Below are 18,793 nucleotides of genomic sequence, written 5' to 3' on the forward strand. Positions count from 1 at the left end.
TCTTCCATTGGAGATGATCCTTGTGTGTAAAAAGGAAATGCTTTAAAACATGCACCTGTGTAGCTGTATTATTGTTATAGTAGCCAGACATTTATTTTGTCTGAACAATTGGAACAGATCTGTACTACACATGGGGATTTTTAAAAACCGATCTGCACTGTGTAGCAGTCTTGATCAATGATTAATGGATGGATGGTGGAGAATACTCATTATCCTCACCAGATGACATCTTGAGACTTTTTGAGAAAAATAATTATAGGGCCGAAACATGCTACAGAAATAATCCAGTCTGACAAAGAAGGCTCAGTGTCCCACGGAACTAAAATTCCCAGAATTTCCTACCAATGAGCCATAGAAATTAAAGTGGTGTCAAACTGGATTATTTCTGCAGTGTGTGTTGGCCCATAATTAAACCAGTAGAAAGTTAAGTTAGGTTTGTTGTGGAGATGTGCTTTTGATTATTTGGCATTTCCTGCTCTCAGTTGAGTTACAAGATAATTGCCTTTATATTGTTGGAAGCTTTGTTTTGTGGATATTCATATTCATCAAAACAGATGCTTTAGTTCTTTGAAATATAGTGGCAAAGATTAAGGAAGGAAATGGGAAGCTTTCATTTCTTTTTTTAACTAACTAGAGTTTGGTGTTATGCTTGTGTCCAATCCTGGAGAAACTCTGGCTAGTCTTAATCATTTAATGAAGCAAGGTAATTCCAGCTCAAACTGGTTTATGAAACTGGATTGTCATTTGGAAGAGGAAATTGCAGTGGCACCACTTCAAGGCACATGACACCTTGAGTCAGCTCCCAGTGGAGTGCATTGCTCTTGTTTCTCTGTTAGGAGACCCTGCAAGTTACCAACAAAAGGTAATTAGCTGCCAGGCACAGACTGGCCTCCTGTTGGTTAACTACAAATACAGTATACCACTTGAGTCAATTGTTGTGTGATTAAATCCTGATGATTCAGTGGGTCTTCTCTTGTCAAGACTAACAGCAGAAATTAGGCCATAGTATTGAAATCACACTTGTGCCAAGGAAGGGCTGGAGCAGGGCTAAGTAAGCTGTGAGCCAGATGGCAATTCCCACCTTTAGTGTGACAGCTTAGAAGAGTGATTGATGGTTGACAAGCTGTTGTGGCCCTGACCCTAGACTGACTGCAAGGCTATGGGAACTATAGTCCAAAAACATGTCTCCAAAGTGTGGCATATACATATTTCTGATACAACAGAACACCAGTAGTAAAAGTTTCTGTTTTATATGATGCCAAAGATATTCAAACATTTTTCTTTGGTTATCTTTGAAACAGATCCTTATGATATTTTTAAAAATAAATGTTTATGTTTTTAAGCACTTGTGAACAAATACATGAAAGATTAGTGTTTATACTATGAGAGGAACAATTAAAGGTTTTCCTGAAGCCTCACCAGATGGTGCTTTGCAGTTTACTTGCCAAGCTCTTTGTCATTGTGGGTGACAACCAGAAACTCAAAATCACTGAGTACTCTTCGTATTTCTCTAAATGTGTAAAATATCTGGAATACCTAGAATGGTATCTTTTGACATTATTTTGTGGGCTGAGCTGAGAATGCAGGGAACACATTTTTGACCAAAATGTTTCCCAAAGAATCCTCATAAAGCTTACCTTTTAAAACTGATTTATAGTTATTTTCTGGCTGAGCTATCAGGAGAAATTTATTAATTTGTGTGTTTTAAAAATCACTTGCTTTCTACATTTGCACATAATTTGTCTCATTTGGTAGTATGGTGACACTGAAGAGGGCAAGTAAAACTAATTTTAGGTTCTGTTGGTGACGTTACTAGGAAGGGAAGCTGATCGTCAAACAAGAAATTGTGCCAAAGCGCCAGCCTGCTGGGACTGTGAAAAGCTCACTCTGCTATTAAAGCTGTCTGTGCCAAGTACCAAGGAAGCATAATGTATATTGCCATCCCTCAGTGTGTAGAAAGGTCCTGTGTGTGCACTAATACTTTGTGCCACTTTATGCCTCATGAAAAATTGCAAAAAGTAGGAATATATTTCATAAGTTAATGGAAGAAAAATTCACAAATTGTGTTTTGGGCTTGTGTTCAACCCTTTTCATACCAACAAGTACTTCATTATAGGAATAGACTTCTGAGGAGATATATTCTGTAGTTTTCCAAAATAATAAACTTAGTATTTATGTGGCATGTATCAGTCTTTTAAAAAGTCTTACCAGGTCGTTATTCATAGAATCGTGTTACCTTTTTTTTACTGGAGGCAATAAAACTGGAAAAAACAGTGACTACAGAATTACCTTATTTGTGTCATGGCTCTAGTGAGCTATAAGTATGAGAGCATTCAACCTACATATTTAGCTGTGATTGTGAACCAGCTGCCTTGGTTCTGTACAAAATGCTCTACTGCTACATAAATTATCTAATATGGTCTCTCTCTCCCATCTGCTTATGTATTGATTATGCTTTTAAAATTGGAGAGATTCTTCCACCCCATAATGCTAAATCTAATGTTACTCTCAAGTAGGATAGACTCTTTGAAAGGTATTAGCTAAGCATCACTTATGTACAGTAGGTCTCATTCATTTTAATAGTTCCACTCTATTTCGGATTAACATTGAGTTTAACTCCAGTTTTTACTGTGTGTTTCTCCTAGCATTGGTATTTATATATATTTATTGTTAATTTATTTCAAATTAGGGGGCTTGATAGATGGGCAGAAAGGGGTGGCAACCACACATTGGTGCACTTACATGCCATGATGATGCCCCTCATGTATACTGCCGTTTGGACGTGGTGCACGAGGCACATAGTCAGCACATGCACCGTTTGGGTGTGCATGTGCCAAGATGGTGCCTGGACAACGCAACAGGGCTCAGAAGTGTGTGGATGCTCCACTGTCCCAAGACCTAATTTTGGCCTCAGGCTATCGCATAGCGCCAGTCTGTACCGGGCCTAAGTTAAAATATGCATTTTGTGTTTTGTCAAGGGATGGGTATACAGACACTGTTAACCCTTAGTACTGTATCTAACACTGCAAGTATATAAATATTTGTTTGGGGCTGAGTTCCAGTAAATATACCGTACATTTCTTCTTACTAAACATACGTATTTAGGACTGCACTGTAAGAGAGCATTTTAAATAGCTTATATTTTGAAAAGGATGTTGGGAGATTTCCCCAGCTCCTACTGAAATTCCATGATACCCAAGCCAATACTGTCTTTTTCTTATATTTATACTTTTGGGTTGTATCTGGTGGTGTCCTTCCATTCATGGAACATATTTTGATCCAACAGAGTTCCATGAAAGAAAGGCAGGGAAGTGAATGAATGACTTTCACAGCATGGGAGATGACACAAAGGACTACAGACAGGAGAGCTAATTTGTTTCTTTGGCAAAAATCATCCCTTTCATTCATAGATGAACACAGCTTCTGTAGCCAGAGTATCATACTTAAATAATACCAACTGCAGATGTATAATGTACATTTGCTGTCACCAAACATTGCTTTTTGTTCATTCTTTTTCAAAATTGCACTTTTTCATGACACACAGCTGTGTGTGAGGTTGTTCCTAGAGATGTCAGATCAGGCTACAGTGACTTAGGGCCAGTACAGACCAGCAAAAAAGATGTGGCATTCAGACAGCAGCATTCTCCCATGCCGCTGGGAAGCTGAATGGATGGTGGCCTCAGGGCATTTCTGCGGCATAGCGTTTACACATGCTGAGTTGCAGAAACCTGCAAAAGCACCTTCTTCCCAGTGCAAAAAGGAGCTGCTTTGTGCCACTTCTTTTTGTGCTGGGAAAATGCCGTGGCCCAATCTGGTGCTCAAGGGCCAGGGAAAGGCAGGCTAATAACAGCAAAAGCAACTGTCTGGCAAAGGCTTTTAAGAGCAAAATGAAGGCAAATGAATTTTCTACAGAAATAAGCAACAGAGGACTATTTAACCATTTGTAGTAGGTCTTAATGAATTACCAGCTGTTGCCCGCCCTTTTGAGGCAATCTGTCGAGCCCCTTAGTCTATTATTAGGCCATAGCAATTGAGCTATGCTTCCAAATTAACTTTTTAAATCTCTGTGTTATTATTATGTTGCTCATTTAAATGTATTAGAAAGTGATTCATATTTGCTACCACAGTCCTTGAGCAAGAACCTTTCGAAATGTATTTATTTACAATAAATGTTTTTATTTATTGAGGTTGTGCAGCAAGGGCTCCTAGTTGATTGAACTTAGTATTTACCAGACAGCGGGGAAAGTTATCACTAACTGATGTAGAACTAACTTAAACATGCTTGCTCAGAAAGAAGACACATTGAATACAGTGAGATTCATTCCCAGGTAAAAGTATATGTTGCAGCCTAAGGAATTGTGTTTATGTAGCAATAATGTGTTTCCATTTATTTAATTTACAATATCTTTACATTATTTTCTATTTCTTGATGTGGGACTTTGGAGATATTTAATGACATTGTTGAGGTTTATTAGATCACCTTCTTGTAACTCTGTCATTTTCCCCGTTCAGATGCAAAGCTTACAAGGTGGCACAGAAGCCATAGCCCATTTGGACCAGCTTGAAGCTGATTATTATGATCTGCAACTTCAGTTGTATGAAGTGCAGTTTGAAATTTTGAAGTGTGAAGAACTACTGCTGACAGCACAGCTTGAAAGCATTAAAAGACTTATTTCAGGTGACATAGATTCACTTTACATTTTTATAGTTGAACAAATTGCTGTAGGCTGCTGTAGTGCAGATTATTCTCAGTAACCCAAATATTATTTTTTTAATCTGCAAATTTTCCTCTCTAGTTTTAGAATAAGTTGTACACTGTAATCCTTAAGATACTTACCCATAGGTGAGTTGCACTAGTTCAGTAAGGTTTATTTCCAGCTGTGTATGGAATTGAAGCCTTAAAAGTTTTACTTTGGCTTCTTTTCTCTTCATCTAGGATATTAGAGATATCAACAAAAAATAGAATTATATTGTCAGATGAATTTTTCCTTACTTTGCATAAACTCAACGGATGGGATTTCTGCACACAAGATCCAATAGATTACCCCAATATTCATATTTGAATGGCAAAATAATAAATGTAAGCATTAGGTTCAGTTACTTCTGGTGTCATTTACTTTAGATGCTTTTGTTTTCTGTTCTGGTCAGACTACAGTTGACATCTTGTGAGATGCTGGATCTACATTAGTGTGTAGTTGTTTCTTTTCTAGGGCAAGGTGAGTGTTAGGGTAATGTTTAAACCACTTCTGGTAGTGTGATTGCCATTCCCATATTACTGAACCATTTTATTGGATATCATTTTATTTATCACTTCTGAAGGCTGCTCTGCATGGTAAAGTTTGATTGTGTGTATGTTTAAAATTGTTTGTTGTTTCCAACAGAGAAAAGAGAGGAAGTAGTGTATTATGATACTTATGAAAGTATGGAAGCCATGCTTGAAAAAGAAGATATGGCAGCATCTATACACTTGCAAAGAGAAGAGTTACAGAAATTGCAACAGAAAGTCCGGCAGCTAGAAGCAAGGCGTGGGCGCATTTCAGCCAAGAAAGCCTACCTCAGAAATAAAAAGGTAAAACAGTCATGTATTCATTCACTCACTCACTTCTTAACAAACAGTTCATGAAATGGTTTATAAATGTCAGTATCAAAAAACACAGTAACAATAAAATAATAGTATTATTAATTGATTTCATTTAATAGATTTCATTTCATTTAATGGTGTACCGCATTTCTTATTTATTAAATTTTTATCCTGCTTTCCATTAAAAAGTAGTGCTGAATAAAATAAACATCACTAAAATAAAGCTAAATAATAAAATCATGTAAATCGTCACAATACTCATTGAGCATTAAAACAGTTTCAAAGTCCTGATTGATAAGTGACTTCACACTCTTTTAAAGAGCAGCAAGTGGGTTATTAAATATGCAATTGCAGTCTGATGGAACAGGTGAATCAAGTAGGTGATATATGTCTCATTGAGAGAAGATGAGACCCTTGATGAGGCTGAAATGAGACACCTATCAAAGAAACTGTTTCTTGACTCCTCTGGTTACAGTTGGCAGCTGGGACTAATGTAGGCAGACTCAAAGCTAGGTCCAGGATTGCCATGCCAACAACTGTCAACCTACTAGTAGACCACATACCAATTCTTGGGTGAAAGGTTTTCCTACCAACAGTATCTCTGTAATGTGTAGATTGTCATGGAGGAAAGGGGATGGAGCCACACACCCTAAGCCTCTTTCCCAGGTGGATGGCTGCCTGCCTTGCCTGGGCGCCAATCCGTCCCGGAAAGGGGAGGGATGGATCCACCTCCCCAAGCCTCATTCCTGGGTGGATGGCTGTCTGCCTTGCCTTGGCACTGATCTGTTTGGGAAAAGGGCATGGAGGGGGGAATGAATTCTCCCTCCCAGCCCTTTTCCTGGGCAGATGGGTGCCTGGGCAAGCAGGCAGCCATCTGCCCGAGACAGAGGTTTGCAGGGTTGGATCCATCCCCCCTCCCAGCCATTTTCCCAGGTAGATGGTGTCTGGACAAGGCAGGCAGCCATCCACCTGGGAAACGAGTAAGGAGCCAATTAAAGGGAAGGGAGGGTGGGGGAAGAAGAGGAGTGCACATTGCCTGCTCCTCTTCCTCATCCCCCCTCCCTTTAACTAGTTTCCATGTTTAGTGGGAGGGTGTTATTCGTGATTTTCCCCATTCGTGGGGGTCTTACACCCCTAACCCCTTTGAATGTGGAGAGCTGAATGTAGTTACTTCAAAACTCTGACTCTTAGCTGCTATATTGCATTATCTTCCTGGGTGTGTCTTGATCTCAGCTTGATATGGGATCACTATAAAAACAGTTTATTGTTATCCTGGTGCTTCCATCTGCTGGCTACAGAGCAATTTTCTTGGTTTCATTGGACCAAACTACTTGTATTAAAGAGGCTGATGTAGAAAAAAGAGAATCTGCTGGGAAGAAGAAGGGGATGCTCAGAATGCTGTCTTTGAGCTTTTTTCACACTAGGGGAGATTCTGCGGGAAAACGGGAATTAAATGCGATTTAAAGTACATACAAATTTAAACCAAACTTCCAAATTCAGTTAGTTTATCACACTAGGGACTGCCCAAGTGAAATAATGTGAAGTTAATCCAAACACAAAGCAGAGAAAAACGGCAGGGTTTTTTTTACTTTTGGGTTGTTCCAAAAGTAAAAAGCTGCCATTTTTCTCAGCTTTGCATTCGGATTAACTTTGCGGTATTTCATGTTAACTGCAACGTCATGTGATAAACTTTGGGCATTTCCAGGTTTTGTTGGTTTTTTTTGCTTTAAATCTCATTTAACTCTCGTTTTCCCGTGGAATCTTGCTAGTGTGATAAACTTTGGCAGAATATCTTCATGCTACAGTCATCATGTTCTGCGATGATTGTACAATGTAAATCAACACAGCAATGAATAAATATGGTCAAATACATTCTATAATATATTTAGATTTACATGCTGTTTGAATTATTTTTTTAAAATTCATTTTTAATTAAACACAAAACCCACTCTCTCTCTCTCTCTCTCTCTCTCTCTCTCTATATATATATATATATATATATAGAGAGAGAGAGAGAGAGAATAAATATATCTACTGTACACACTACAAACAACACAATTCCAACAACTAAACAACAAATCACACTAACAGACACTCCTGACTTCCCCTTCCCTAACTGATAGTTACATCCCCCTGTTAACTACACTTCCTTTAAACCTGTGATTTCCAAACTCTGGTCCTCCAGGTCTTTGCATTTCAGCTCCCACAAGCCACAGCCATCTTGTTTGGGTTTCTGGGAGCCAAAGTCCAAAACACCTGGAAGATCAGAGTTTAGGGATCACTGCTTTAAATAGTTCTATACCTTTTGCTTTACTACATAAACAAAATTCATTTTACAAAATCTAAAACTAATGTATATCCTCAATGTAATTGCAAATAAGAAATAAACATTTCCTAATCTTTTTTGTGGGTTTTTCAGGCTATGTGGCCATGTTCTAGAAAAGTTTGTTCCTGATGTTTCACCAGCATTTGTGGCTGGCATCTCCAGAGAATGCGGGCATGGAAGAGAGTAGGAGCTATACACATATATATATGTGTGTGTGTATATATGTGTGTGTGTGTGTACTGTGTGACCCTGTGTGACTGTGGTAATCTGTACATTATTCTGTTGCTGAATGGCAAGGCCCCAGGGTGCGAGGATATGCAAAAAGGATTAGTGTCTGTTTAATTAGTGATCATTGTCTGCTGGGAAACATCAGGAATAAACTCTTCTAGAACATGGGTGTTTATCACACTATACTCTTATAGTGCACTATAAGAGTATAGTGTGAATGGCCACATAGCCCGAAAAACCCACAAAATACTATGGATGCTGGTCATGATAGCTTTCGACTTCACATTTCCCAATCAGTTTGAACTTATTCAAAGATTTCTCTTTAATCAAAATTGTCAATTTGTCCATTTTGATGAGTTCAACTGTCTTCATCAGCCAATTTTCCCACACTGGAATAACAGTGTCCTTCCATCTTTGAACATAAATTATTTTCACAGCTATCATGCCAGGGACGTAGCCAGGATTTTGGGAAGGGGGGGTCCAGACTAAGTGCCACCATTATAATGGGGCTTGGGTGCAGCGGCGCAGCAGCACACACCATTCATTTTATCTTAACGGAAGGGGGGGTGGTCCGGACCCCAAGACCCCCCCCCCCCGGCTATGTCCCTGATTATGCTGTTGGAATTAATGATAATGTATGTAGTGGAAGTACTACAGATCAAATTATGATATCTCTGTAAACACTAGATTCTGAATATTGTCTAGTTGAGCTGAGGCTACAAATTCCAGAAAATGTCTACACATACACAAGACACCCCATTAGAAATACAAACACCACATCAGTATAAAAGATTCCAAAGCCATTTAGTAAGTTCAGTTGTTCAGTTTCTGTTATTTGTATATCAGTGTGTATTTCATTAAAATCTATTTCCTTTTAACTAACCTACCAAAATCAACTTGCATAGAAGATAAGGTTTCACTGTGTTCTATAGAGAAGTTACTTAAGTGCTCTCGCTTGTTCTGTTCCATACACAAAATATGTTTTTTTTATTTGCTCAAAATGACTTGCATTCTGAGCCCTTTGCCATTTTTGTGGGGGCATTTTAAGTGCTGATTGCCTAATTATCCTTAAAAAAAGGCATCCAGAACTTAACCACAAAGTGCCCTAACCATAAACTGATGTTGAATATAATGGCACTTGAACATCCCTTGTATAGCACAGCTACATTCCTAGCAATGACTTATAATATGCACATTTGGGATTTTTTTACAGAGTTTTTATTGGTAGCAACTCTCATGTATGTTGCTCATGATGTATTGCAGAAGAAGCAAGCTGGAAAAAAGCTGCTACTTTTGAAAAACTGGTAAAAACCTGGCATTATGTACACATTAACAAGGCATTTGTAATGTTGGAACTTAACATCAGCATACAGGACATCAGCATACAGGAAGCTTCAGCAACGTAGAGGTCACCTGCCAACAATAAATTGCTCCCTCACTTCATTTGGTCCTTCATCCAAACTGATGGTGAAATATATCGTACAAGTAAAAAATAATAATTGTGTTTCCACAGGAAATCTGCATTGCAAAACACAGCGAAAAATTCCTGCAGCACTTTCAGAGTGAGGAAGAGTTGCAGCATACTGCCATGTCTGTAAGTCTGGTTTCTGTTAAAACTAAAATGATGTCTGCCCAAGGATTTTTGAAAAAATTAAGCTTGTTTCACTTTTATCTTATGCTACACTGAGAAGCATAATTATACACAAGAGTGGATATTTTTTCCAACAGTCTCATGTTTTATTGCAAGCAAGTAACATTTACAGTGTTATGGTTTATTTAATATTATTTTACCCATACTAAATATTAACACCAGTTTCCTGACCTAACAAGAGAATTCCCACTTTAGCTGTCTCTTTCTCGGCATAGCTGAGGGAGTACTGTAGCACCTTTGAGACTGAATGAAAAAGGTTTATACCATAAACATCTGTTTCTTTATGGTCTCTCTGACTCTCACTAATGGGTTATCCTGTACCTGCACAGTGCCTCTTTCTAAAGCATTCTGAAGAGTTTTGGCCGTAGCCCTTCCCACCTCTGCCATCTCTATATAAGGGGCTGTAACGGACCCCCTCTTAAAGATGGCAGGTGCTTGGGCTTTACTTATCCCACAGCTTCCACCAATTATGTAATGGTTACCCCCTTTTTTTATGGCTGGCGGTAGGGTCTTTTCTTTATATAGTAGCGTGGAGCTGAGATGTATGACTGACAAACTTTTATGTAAACCAAAATATAAACTTTATTAAACAAAACGGTTGAACATCTCTTTCTTGAACTGAATAATATTATGGAACAGCTAGTTCAGGCACAGGTTACTTAGTTACATTGATATTCATTGACTCGGCTATAGTCACTTCACTTTTCCCACGTATTTCTCAATTACATAGGGACTTTTCCGACTCCGTTTAGACAAGTCCTTCTCTTAACTCAGCCACCAAGGCTAATCATATCCCACAGGATATCACACTCCAGCCTCTCCCTTTTCTAAAGGTCTGGCAGTGAAACGGTAGGGAGCCCTTTTCTCACTCGGACTCTACCCCTAACCATCCTTCTCGAGCCCTTGAACCCTCCTTCTCAGGATTCCAGCCCCTAACTCCCTCAGTCCCGCAGGAACTCCTGGACCCCAGTCCTCTCTCCCCAAGATTCTAAACCCTAACTGCCGTTCTAAATTGTCCCGGTTCCAACTGACTCCCCAACTGTCAGTTCGGAATCTTCAAAAGTTCCAGCCCACAGGCTATTGGCTGGCCCTCAGCTGCCTTCTGATTGGACAGCTGGGAGTGCTCTCCATTACAGGGGCTCCTGCCAAAACCCACCAGTTCCTTTTTGTCCACTGTTGCAGCTGCCTCGTCAGGAGTAACATTCTCATGCTCAGATTTGGAAAACGCTTTCTGTGAATAGATTGCAGTGGGCTTCAAGCCATGGGGCTTTCTTGGTACCACTGGCTTCTTTTAAAAAGTACATCAAATGCAGTGCTAAGATTCTGGGCTGAGATGGGCATTTGAGATAGCAATAGCAAGTACATCTCTGTAGTACTTATCAGTACTTCAGCACTCCCTAAGCACTGCCTGGGATCAAACTCACAACTTTGTGGGTGTGAATGGCTGCAGTACCAGCATTTAACCACTGTGCCACCAGGGCTCCCTTCAGTGTTTGGATGTGTCCCATATCATTGCCTCATGTGCACACTATGTGGTGTTCAGGCTGTAGGCCAGACACAACAGAGAATGTAGCCTTAAAATTCTTCTGTACGAACAGGGCTTGAAATCACAAGAGCCTATGCATCATCAGCAACCTTTGAAAGGTGAAGCGAGCCCTCAGCATTGCTCTTCAGCTTCAAGTCCAGCGTGGAGAAGATGGTCTCAGTCCTGACCAATATGGATACCTCTAAATGGAAGGCCCCAAGTATGGTGGTGGAGCAGTCTGTGTGGGCCTCAGATGGTACCAGGGACAAGTCATCTCATTGTCCATTGACCCCAGGTAGATCTCTTGAGACTGAAGTGCAGGCTGGCTTGAAACACAAGCATAAGAAGAAGAGATGAAAACGAGACTCTTTGCCTCAGTCTTTGTCTCATTTAGCTGAAGCTATGGCTATAGCTGAACCATCTACTGCTCTTCAGAGAGTTGCCTCAGAGATAGATTTTTATGAGGTCATTGTGTGTGAATTGCCGGCTTCTCTTAGTGTACAATGGTGATGGAGACCATCTAGAACAGAAGGTCAGACGATCATGTTTCAGAGGGAGAAATACAGGAGCCTTCTGTCATTAGAGTTACAGCTTCTTTTTCAGCTTGAGTTTTGATTTGAAAAAAAAACACCCTTTGCCAGTGATTCCATTTCTGTGTCAGCCCAGATGTTGGTATTGTTCCAGATGCCACTTCTACTCTGGATTAGACACTGATTCAGCTTCTTCCTATCGGTATACCAAAGTAAATGACATCATTATTTCCGTCCTTGGACTGTTAATGGCCATTGATACTATGGGGGCCTACAACCAACTCCTTTGGGAGAGGACACTTTAGGGACAAAGGTTGCAGAATGGCTTCTCTCCTACAATCAGAGGAATACAAGCTGGCAGGTCATCAGATCATGATTGCTCAGCACATTGTTGACTGGGGGGGGGAGGGGGGTCATGGCCAAGCTAATAGCTCTCCCTTACCATGTTTGGCTTCCATCATCCGGTCTTTCTGACCAAGCCTGAAAGGTGATAGAAGATCCTCTATTCGATGTTGCTGGCCAGATCACTTCAAAGACTGACTCCAGGCTGGATCACACTCATAAGATGCAGTTCACCATGAGGAAATTGATATTCAACCCTCTTGTCCAGTCTTCCTCTAGGTTTTAGTATGGAAGCCACAAGTATGGACAGTACTCAAAAGGGCCATACAGCCCATCGAGATCTTGGTTTTAACACAGTTACCAGCCAGCTACATAACTTGCTCAAAAATACACTGCTTATGGCCAGAAGTTCAAGTTTGGACTGATGAAGAAGAAGCCCAGTGACACCTCCAAGCACTGACTTTGACTTTTTGTCAGATAACATTGTGACCACCACGTTTCCACACTTTGTGCTGCTCATCATTCTCAACAGCCTGGTGACTCTTTTCACCAGATCATCAATGCTTCCATCCAGACCTCTCTCCATCCTTAACATCTTGGATCATCAACCCACTATTCCACCAATGCCTTCTCCTCCATTCCATGATCAACTTCAGAATTTCTCAGACATGGAACTCCATCACCATGGACTTGTGGGAAATCAACATCAAATGAAATTGAATTCAAGTTACATCCTCCATGTCCATTGTAGTTAATGCCAAGTAGCCCAGAGTAACATGACCCTGTCATGCCCTGAGATGTTACTTCTGAAGTCAGTTCAGTACCAACTTGTATAGACTGTTGAAACAGTCAAGAGGTACGAAAGTAGCCTGGACTGTGGAATCTAAGATTGCCCCATTGAACCAAATTGGATTCATCAGCTGAACATTGGACTTCTCCTTATTGAGGCAAAGTCCCAGTCTATCCAAAAGACCCAATATTATCTGTACATGCTGTAGCAACAGGATTCTAAAGGAGGTGATAACTAACCTGTGTATGGGTATGGATGACATCTTGCAGCTGAAGAAAATTCACCACAGCAGCCATCACCTTTGTAAACACTCGAGGAGCTGTGCTGAAGCTGAAAGGTAGAACTTGAAACCTGTATGCCTTTCTTCCTACAGCAGACCACAGGAAACATGTGTGATAAGGCTGAATCAAAATATGGAAGTAGGCATCTTTTAGGTCCAATGTGGCATACCAATCCCTTTCTTGTATCAATGGGAGGATGGATGATAAAGTCACCATCATGAAGCACCGAGTATGAATATATAGGTATACACCTCTCAAGTGTAGACTTGCTTTCAGACCATCATCCTTTTCAGTGATGATAAAGTACCAGGAGAAATCCCTGCAATGAACTTTGGATTGGAGTACAGACTCAACAGCTGCTTTCTGCAAAAGACCATCTATTTCTTGGGGGTAGAATGGTAGAAGAATACATGGATCAGGGCATGCCAAGGCAGGTTGCAAGGATATGCCTTCTTCTTCAGTTGCTTTGGCCTTATACTGTATGCCTTCCCTCTGTTCCTTCTGACCAGAGTCATCACCAAACTCCATCAGGACCAGGTGAGTGGCATTTTGAATGTTCAGTGGTGGCCAAGACAGCTGTGGTTCATACATCTTCTTCATCTTCAAAGACAGTATGTTTAGTTGCCATGCAGATCAGATCTCCTCACCATGTACAACAGCTGTGTCAGACACTCATCTAGATACTCTCCACCTGTTTGTATGGAGGATCCTGCTCTAGATGTCCTATTGGTTGTGGAGTTTATCAATGCTTCTCATTGACTTTCTACCAGATGGTCCTACAACTACAAGTGGAAGAAGTTTGCTGATTTCCTACGTCCACAGCTAACTGATGTGGCTGAAGCTACTGTTGCACATGTGTTGGACTTTCTCCTTTCTTTCTTGAATCAAGACCTATTTCTTGTACCTTGCTAGTCTCCCATTGTGTGAGTCACAGAGACCACAAAGAAGAATAGGTTGCATACCTGTAACTGTAGTTTTTCAGGTGGTTATCTCTGAACTCACACAATCACACACATGCTCCTCTTGTCATGTCTGCTGGTTCATATGGATGACTGCTTTGGTGTCCTATGGAACTGGTGGGTTGCAGCAGGAGCCCCTTATATAGGGCTGGCAGAAGCGGGAAGGCTACCACCAGAACACTTTCGAACACTCTGAAAGAAGCATTGCTCAGGCACAGGATAGCCCATTTGTGTGAGTTCATGGATGTCCACTCAAAGAACTATAGTTACAGGTATGCAACATGTCCATGTTCAGCTGCCTGAAGTGAAGTGCTTATAGGCAGATCTCTGTACTCATGAATGAGAAAGGTTGTGTGTGAATGGTAATAGAAATGCAAAACTTGTGAGTATGGTGATGAGGTGACAAGTTTAGGTTTAATAATGGTCATGGTGGACAAAGTTGGAAGGAAAAATATTACCTAAAGCTCAGATGAGTAGACAACCATAAGAATGGTGGAGGGAGTTCTTGGAATGTAATACGAGACTGGCTGGGAACCAGAAAGGAATTGTGATAACATGGGCAAGGGAGACCTTGTTGGACTGGATGGTCCTTATAGTCTCTTCCAACTCTAGGATTTTATGATTCTATAAGTGTATTGTGCCAGGAAATGATTTTATGTTCAACCCACTGTTGGCAGATTAGAGTTTGTGGATATATTCCAATTCTGCTGTTCCACTTTTCAATCTCTCTTGAATATTTTTCTTTTGTTCAGAGACTGTTGTTCTAAGCTCTGAAATGAAATGTCTAGGAAGATTGAAGTGTTCTGCAAATAGTTTGATTGAAATGTTCGATAACAGTCACATCTGCTAAGACCACAAGACAAAGATGCCAAATTCATGGAATTACAGCAAGCATTTCTCAAGCTACTGTAACCACCATATGAAGTAAAACAACAACAACAAATCAGCAAGGCAAGACTTATACCCAGAACTAATGTGTTACAGTACAGACCAAAGACAGGAAATGGCAGTACCCTACTAATGGTCTTATACAACTCCCAACTGAGACCACTCAGATATATCATTAGTGAACTAGAACCTATTCTGAACAATAATGTCCTCCCAGGGGTGGTGGCAGGCCTTTCCTTGCCTACAGACAGTCTCACATTCTCAGAAAGTTACTGACCTGCAGAAGGCCACACAGCATGGATGGAAAAACAGGTACAAGACATTGCCACAAATCCATATGCCAACTCTACCCATACAGTTACTTGGGAAATATCATTACAGGACTTAATCATATCATATTACACACAACATTAGAGGTACTTTCAGTTGCTTATCTTCTAATGTGGTATATGCCATCCTCTGTCAGAAAATGGGAACACACAAAAACCAGTTGCAGAACACTTCAATCTTCATAGATATTCCATCTCAGACTCAGAAGAGCAGTCCTAGAACAACAACAACAACAACAACAACAACAACAACAACAACTTCAAAAGGAGGTGAAACAACAGAATTGGGATGTATCAAGAAACTCCAGTTCATCAAAAAGAAAGCAGAAACCCCATTGCAAAAGGTGAGAAATCCTGAATTGGGTGTGAGCATTGTGAAGATAGTCCAATGTGATTATATATGTTATGTATATTATGTAATCAAGATGCAATGAGCCCAGGAAAATTGGGTGTGATCGCCCACGTAGACAAGCCACTTTTGTGGCCAGTGAGGTATGGGTATTATATAATGAGTGAAAGCTTTTCCTTGCAGATTTCTCACTTTTAAATGTAAGCTTTCATCCCCTTTTCCTTTTCTTTTTATTCTCAGAAGAGAGAGCGATTGCAAGATGAAGAAGAACGTAAAAGTTCATGGGTTAGTCAAGAACGACAGAAAACACTGGACAGACTTCGGACATTTAAACAGGTAACTTGAAGAAGGTGAACATTCTAATGATGCTTCATAAATTTTCATCTTCCAATAACTCCAATACCTTTTCACACCCCTGAATTTGTTGTAGTGCCCCATTGTGGCAAATACATGTTGTTGCTACATCATGAAGAAATCTTAGCTTTTGTCGAAAGAAAGTTTCTAGCTTTCACAGAAATAAATCCAGTTTTAGCTCTAACTAGAGTAGACTCATTGAAATCAACGGAACTTGTGTTAGTTGTATTTACTTTAATGAATGGACTAGTTGGACTAAAATTTTATTTAGCCCATGGTTTCTTAAAACAAATGAATGTAACAATTTTGATAGGGTTGGGTGATGCTTTCCCCACACAATTTATCCAGTAAATCTCTTGGACATCAAGGTAGAATATAGATGGGAGAATATAGATGAGCGGAGTGAGTTGAACAATAATATACAGTAAATTATTTTAAATGATACAGACATAGAAAGTATAAGCTTCTTTTCCACATTTCTAAAGAGATTGCATTAGAACTTGGGTAAATGTGCCCCACGTCTTCTTTTATGAAGGATTAAAAATACATTATTCTGAAATTTCAGACATATCAGTTGTATGAGATCTATGAGAAGAGATAGTTCTTATGTTGTCTTGCAGGCCTTTATCTGTATGCTCAAATAGGATTTCTAGCACTTCCAAGTGTGTGTGTAAGTTTTATTAATGGGTTGATTGGAACAAAGCATATCTGAAACCATAATTTTTGGTCAGGAAGTACAAGCGATTCTTGTATAATTTTTAACCCTTCCTAACCCTTCCCCTTCCTAAGCGCTACCCTGGACAGGTAATACTCAAATCAACCAGACTTCGACTGGCCCATGCAAGAAGAAAAAGTACAGCTTGTTCAACATCATATGCAGAACACTCCTCGTCTTCACCAACAACTATGCAGATGGACAAGTTGGCACAAGAGAAACTGATCCAGCCTTTAGTAATCCAGGAGCCTAAGAGTTTAGGACAACTTGAAGATACTTTTTTACCTCCCTGTGGTCTTACCTCTGAATTTTCTCAAACGACTTCTCTTCCAACTCTCATCAGTAATGATCTTCACCCTGATGCAGTCCAGGAGGCACCACTTCCCCCTCCTCCTCTCCCACCCCCACCTCCTCCACCTCTGCCTATCAAGGAGGAATCTACTCAGTGTGCCGACAAAAGTACGAGCCCTATTAAACAAGACAGCATGGAGAAGCCATCCCTGCTGACCACCATTGCGCCATCAGCTCATTTCTTTGATAGCAGCCAGTTAGTCAGTGCCAAGAAGAAGCTAAAGAAGACTGGTGATCTAGAAGGGATACAGAGGAGGAGAGGTAATTTGTCATTTCTGTTCAGATCCAATACTCAACAAGAAAACACTTTGTTTCTTTGCTGAATAATAATGGCAGTTAAAAATAATGGCCAAGGGCCAAAGAACTGAACTAATTCTGCACGCCAAAGAATGCTTTGGGTTTCTTAAACATAATCTCCCTAGGTCATGAGCAAAAATACTTTTGGAACTGAAGGATCTTTCAAAAGAATTTTATTACTACGGCCCAAAATTTTTCTGTTTAATGGTGGGATGGAGTGAAACCCAAAGTATATCTTTGAATTCCAGCTAATGGAACTAAGGATCACCTTGAGAATTTTATTGCTATTAGTGTTGTTATTATCTGTTCTTTTTTATTATAGATTTGTATGCCACAGTGAACAATTTTGAAAGTGGCATAGAATTAATCAAATGCATAAAGAAATAATTGACGTGTGTGTGTGAAGTGTTGGTTTTATAACTTTGAATATATATTTTCTCCATTCCTTGATTATCAGAAAAACAAATTATACAAAATAATTTGGTGCTAATTTGCATAATTTGTACAGTACCCGGACGGATTTAATTTACTTTTAGCACAACATGTTTTTTAAAAGTGCGGTTTCACACACCTAACATTAGAGAATGGTGGCTCAGCAGATTTGTCATTTTAAATGGAAAGAATAAACTTGTTTAAATGTATGTTAAAAAGGGCACATCCCAGCTCCATTCCTGCATGAAGAAATGACTGTTAAAATCTTCAGAAAGAGCCAACAGTATAGTAATTTTCATGGATTATAAAAAGGGATGGATATGAAAAGAGAATGATTAGCCAAGTTATGTATAATAATCAGGTAATCATGAGAGGCCTTTTTATTTCCAACTATGTTGAATTATCATAAAAAATGAATCTAATCACTTACAAGAAAGTTTGTAAAAAATAAAGAAAATAGTGAGAGTTTAAGATTTGCAGAACAGATGCATATTACACTCTCCTTCAAGTGATGTGGATCCTTTTCCTTTGGGTGTGAAAACTGTGCTCTTTGAAGCAAGTTTTAGATTTGTTACCAGAATTTTTTAGAAAGGCAAAAGTGAATTTTTTTTGCATATTTTTGTTATTGCATTTACGAAAGGAAAAATTACCAAAAAGGTTTACATACTGGAAGTGGAAATGGTATCTGATGTTGATATATTATAAATATAATGGTTTATATTTTAGACCTGGTTCATTTAAACAGTTTGTGTTTGAACAATAGCAATAATTTGAAGATAAAAACTTAGTAGCTGCTTGAGAATAAAAGAATTAGCAATGATAATTCTGAAATGTGTTCTTTCTTTTTTTTCTTTTTTGGTGCATG

General features: G+C 39.5%; 1 protein-coding gene across 3 annotated transcripts in view; it reads left to right on the top strand.

Moving 5' to 3' along the window:
- The window catches only part of JMY (junction mediating and regulatory protein, p53 cofactor), a 61,442-nt gene that overhangs the window by 29,801 nt on the left and 12,848 nt on the right, over positions 1–18,793 (top strand). For all 3 annotated transcript variants that reach the window (XR_016277747.1, XM_089494699.1, XM_089494710.1), the window contains exons 5-9: positions 4,513–4,678; positions 5,382–5,569; positions 9,649–9,729; positions 16,020–16,115; positions 16,923–17,460. Coding sequence is in view for 2 of the 3 variants with exons in the window: in XM_089494699.1 (XP_089350825.1) it covers positions 4,513–4,678; positions 5,382–5,569; positions 9,649–9,729; positions 16,020–16,115; positions 16,923–17,460 (1,069 nt within the window). In the remaining variant the exon portion in view is untranslated. The remainder of the gene's footprint in view (positions 1–4,512; positions 4,679–5,381; positions 5,570–9,648; positions 9,730–16,019; positions 16,116–16,922; positions 17,461–18,793) is intronic.

Source organism: Sceloporus occidentalis, unplaced genomic scaffold (genome assembly GCF_023333645.1).
Source record: "Sceloporus occidentalis isolate IW3139 unplaced genomic scaffold, rSceOcc1.0.p SCAF_1, whole genome shotgun sequence".
Taxonomy (NCBI): Eukaryota; Metazoa; Chordata; class Lepidosauria; order Squamata; family Phrynosomatidae; genus Sceloporus; species Sceloporus occidentalis.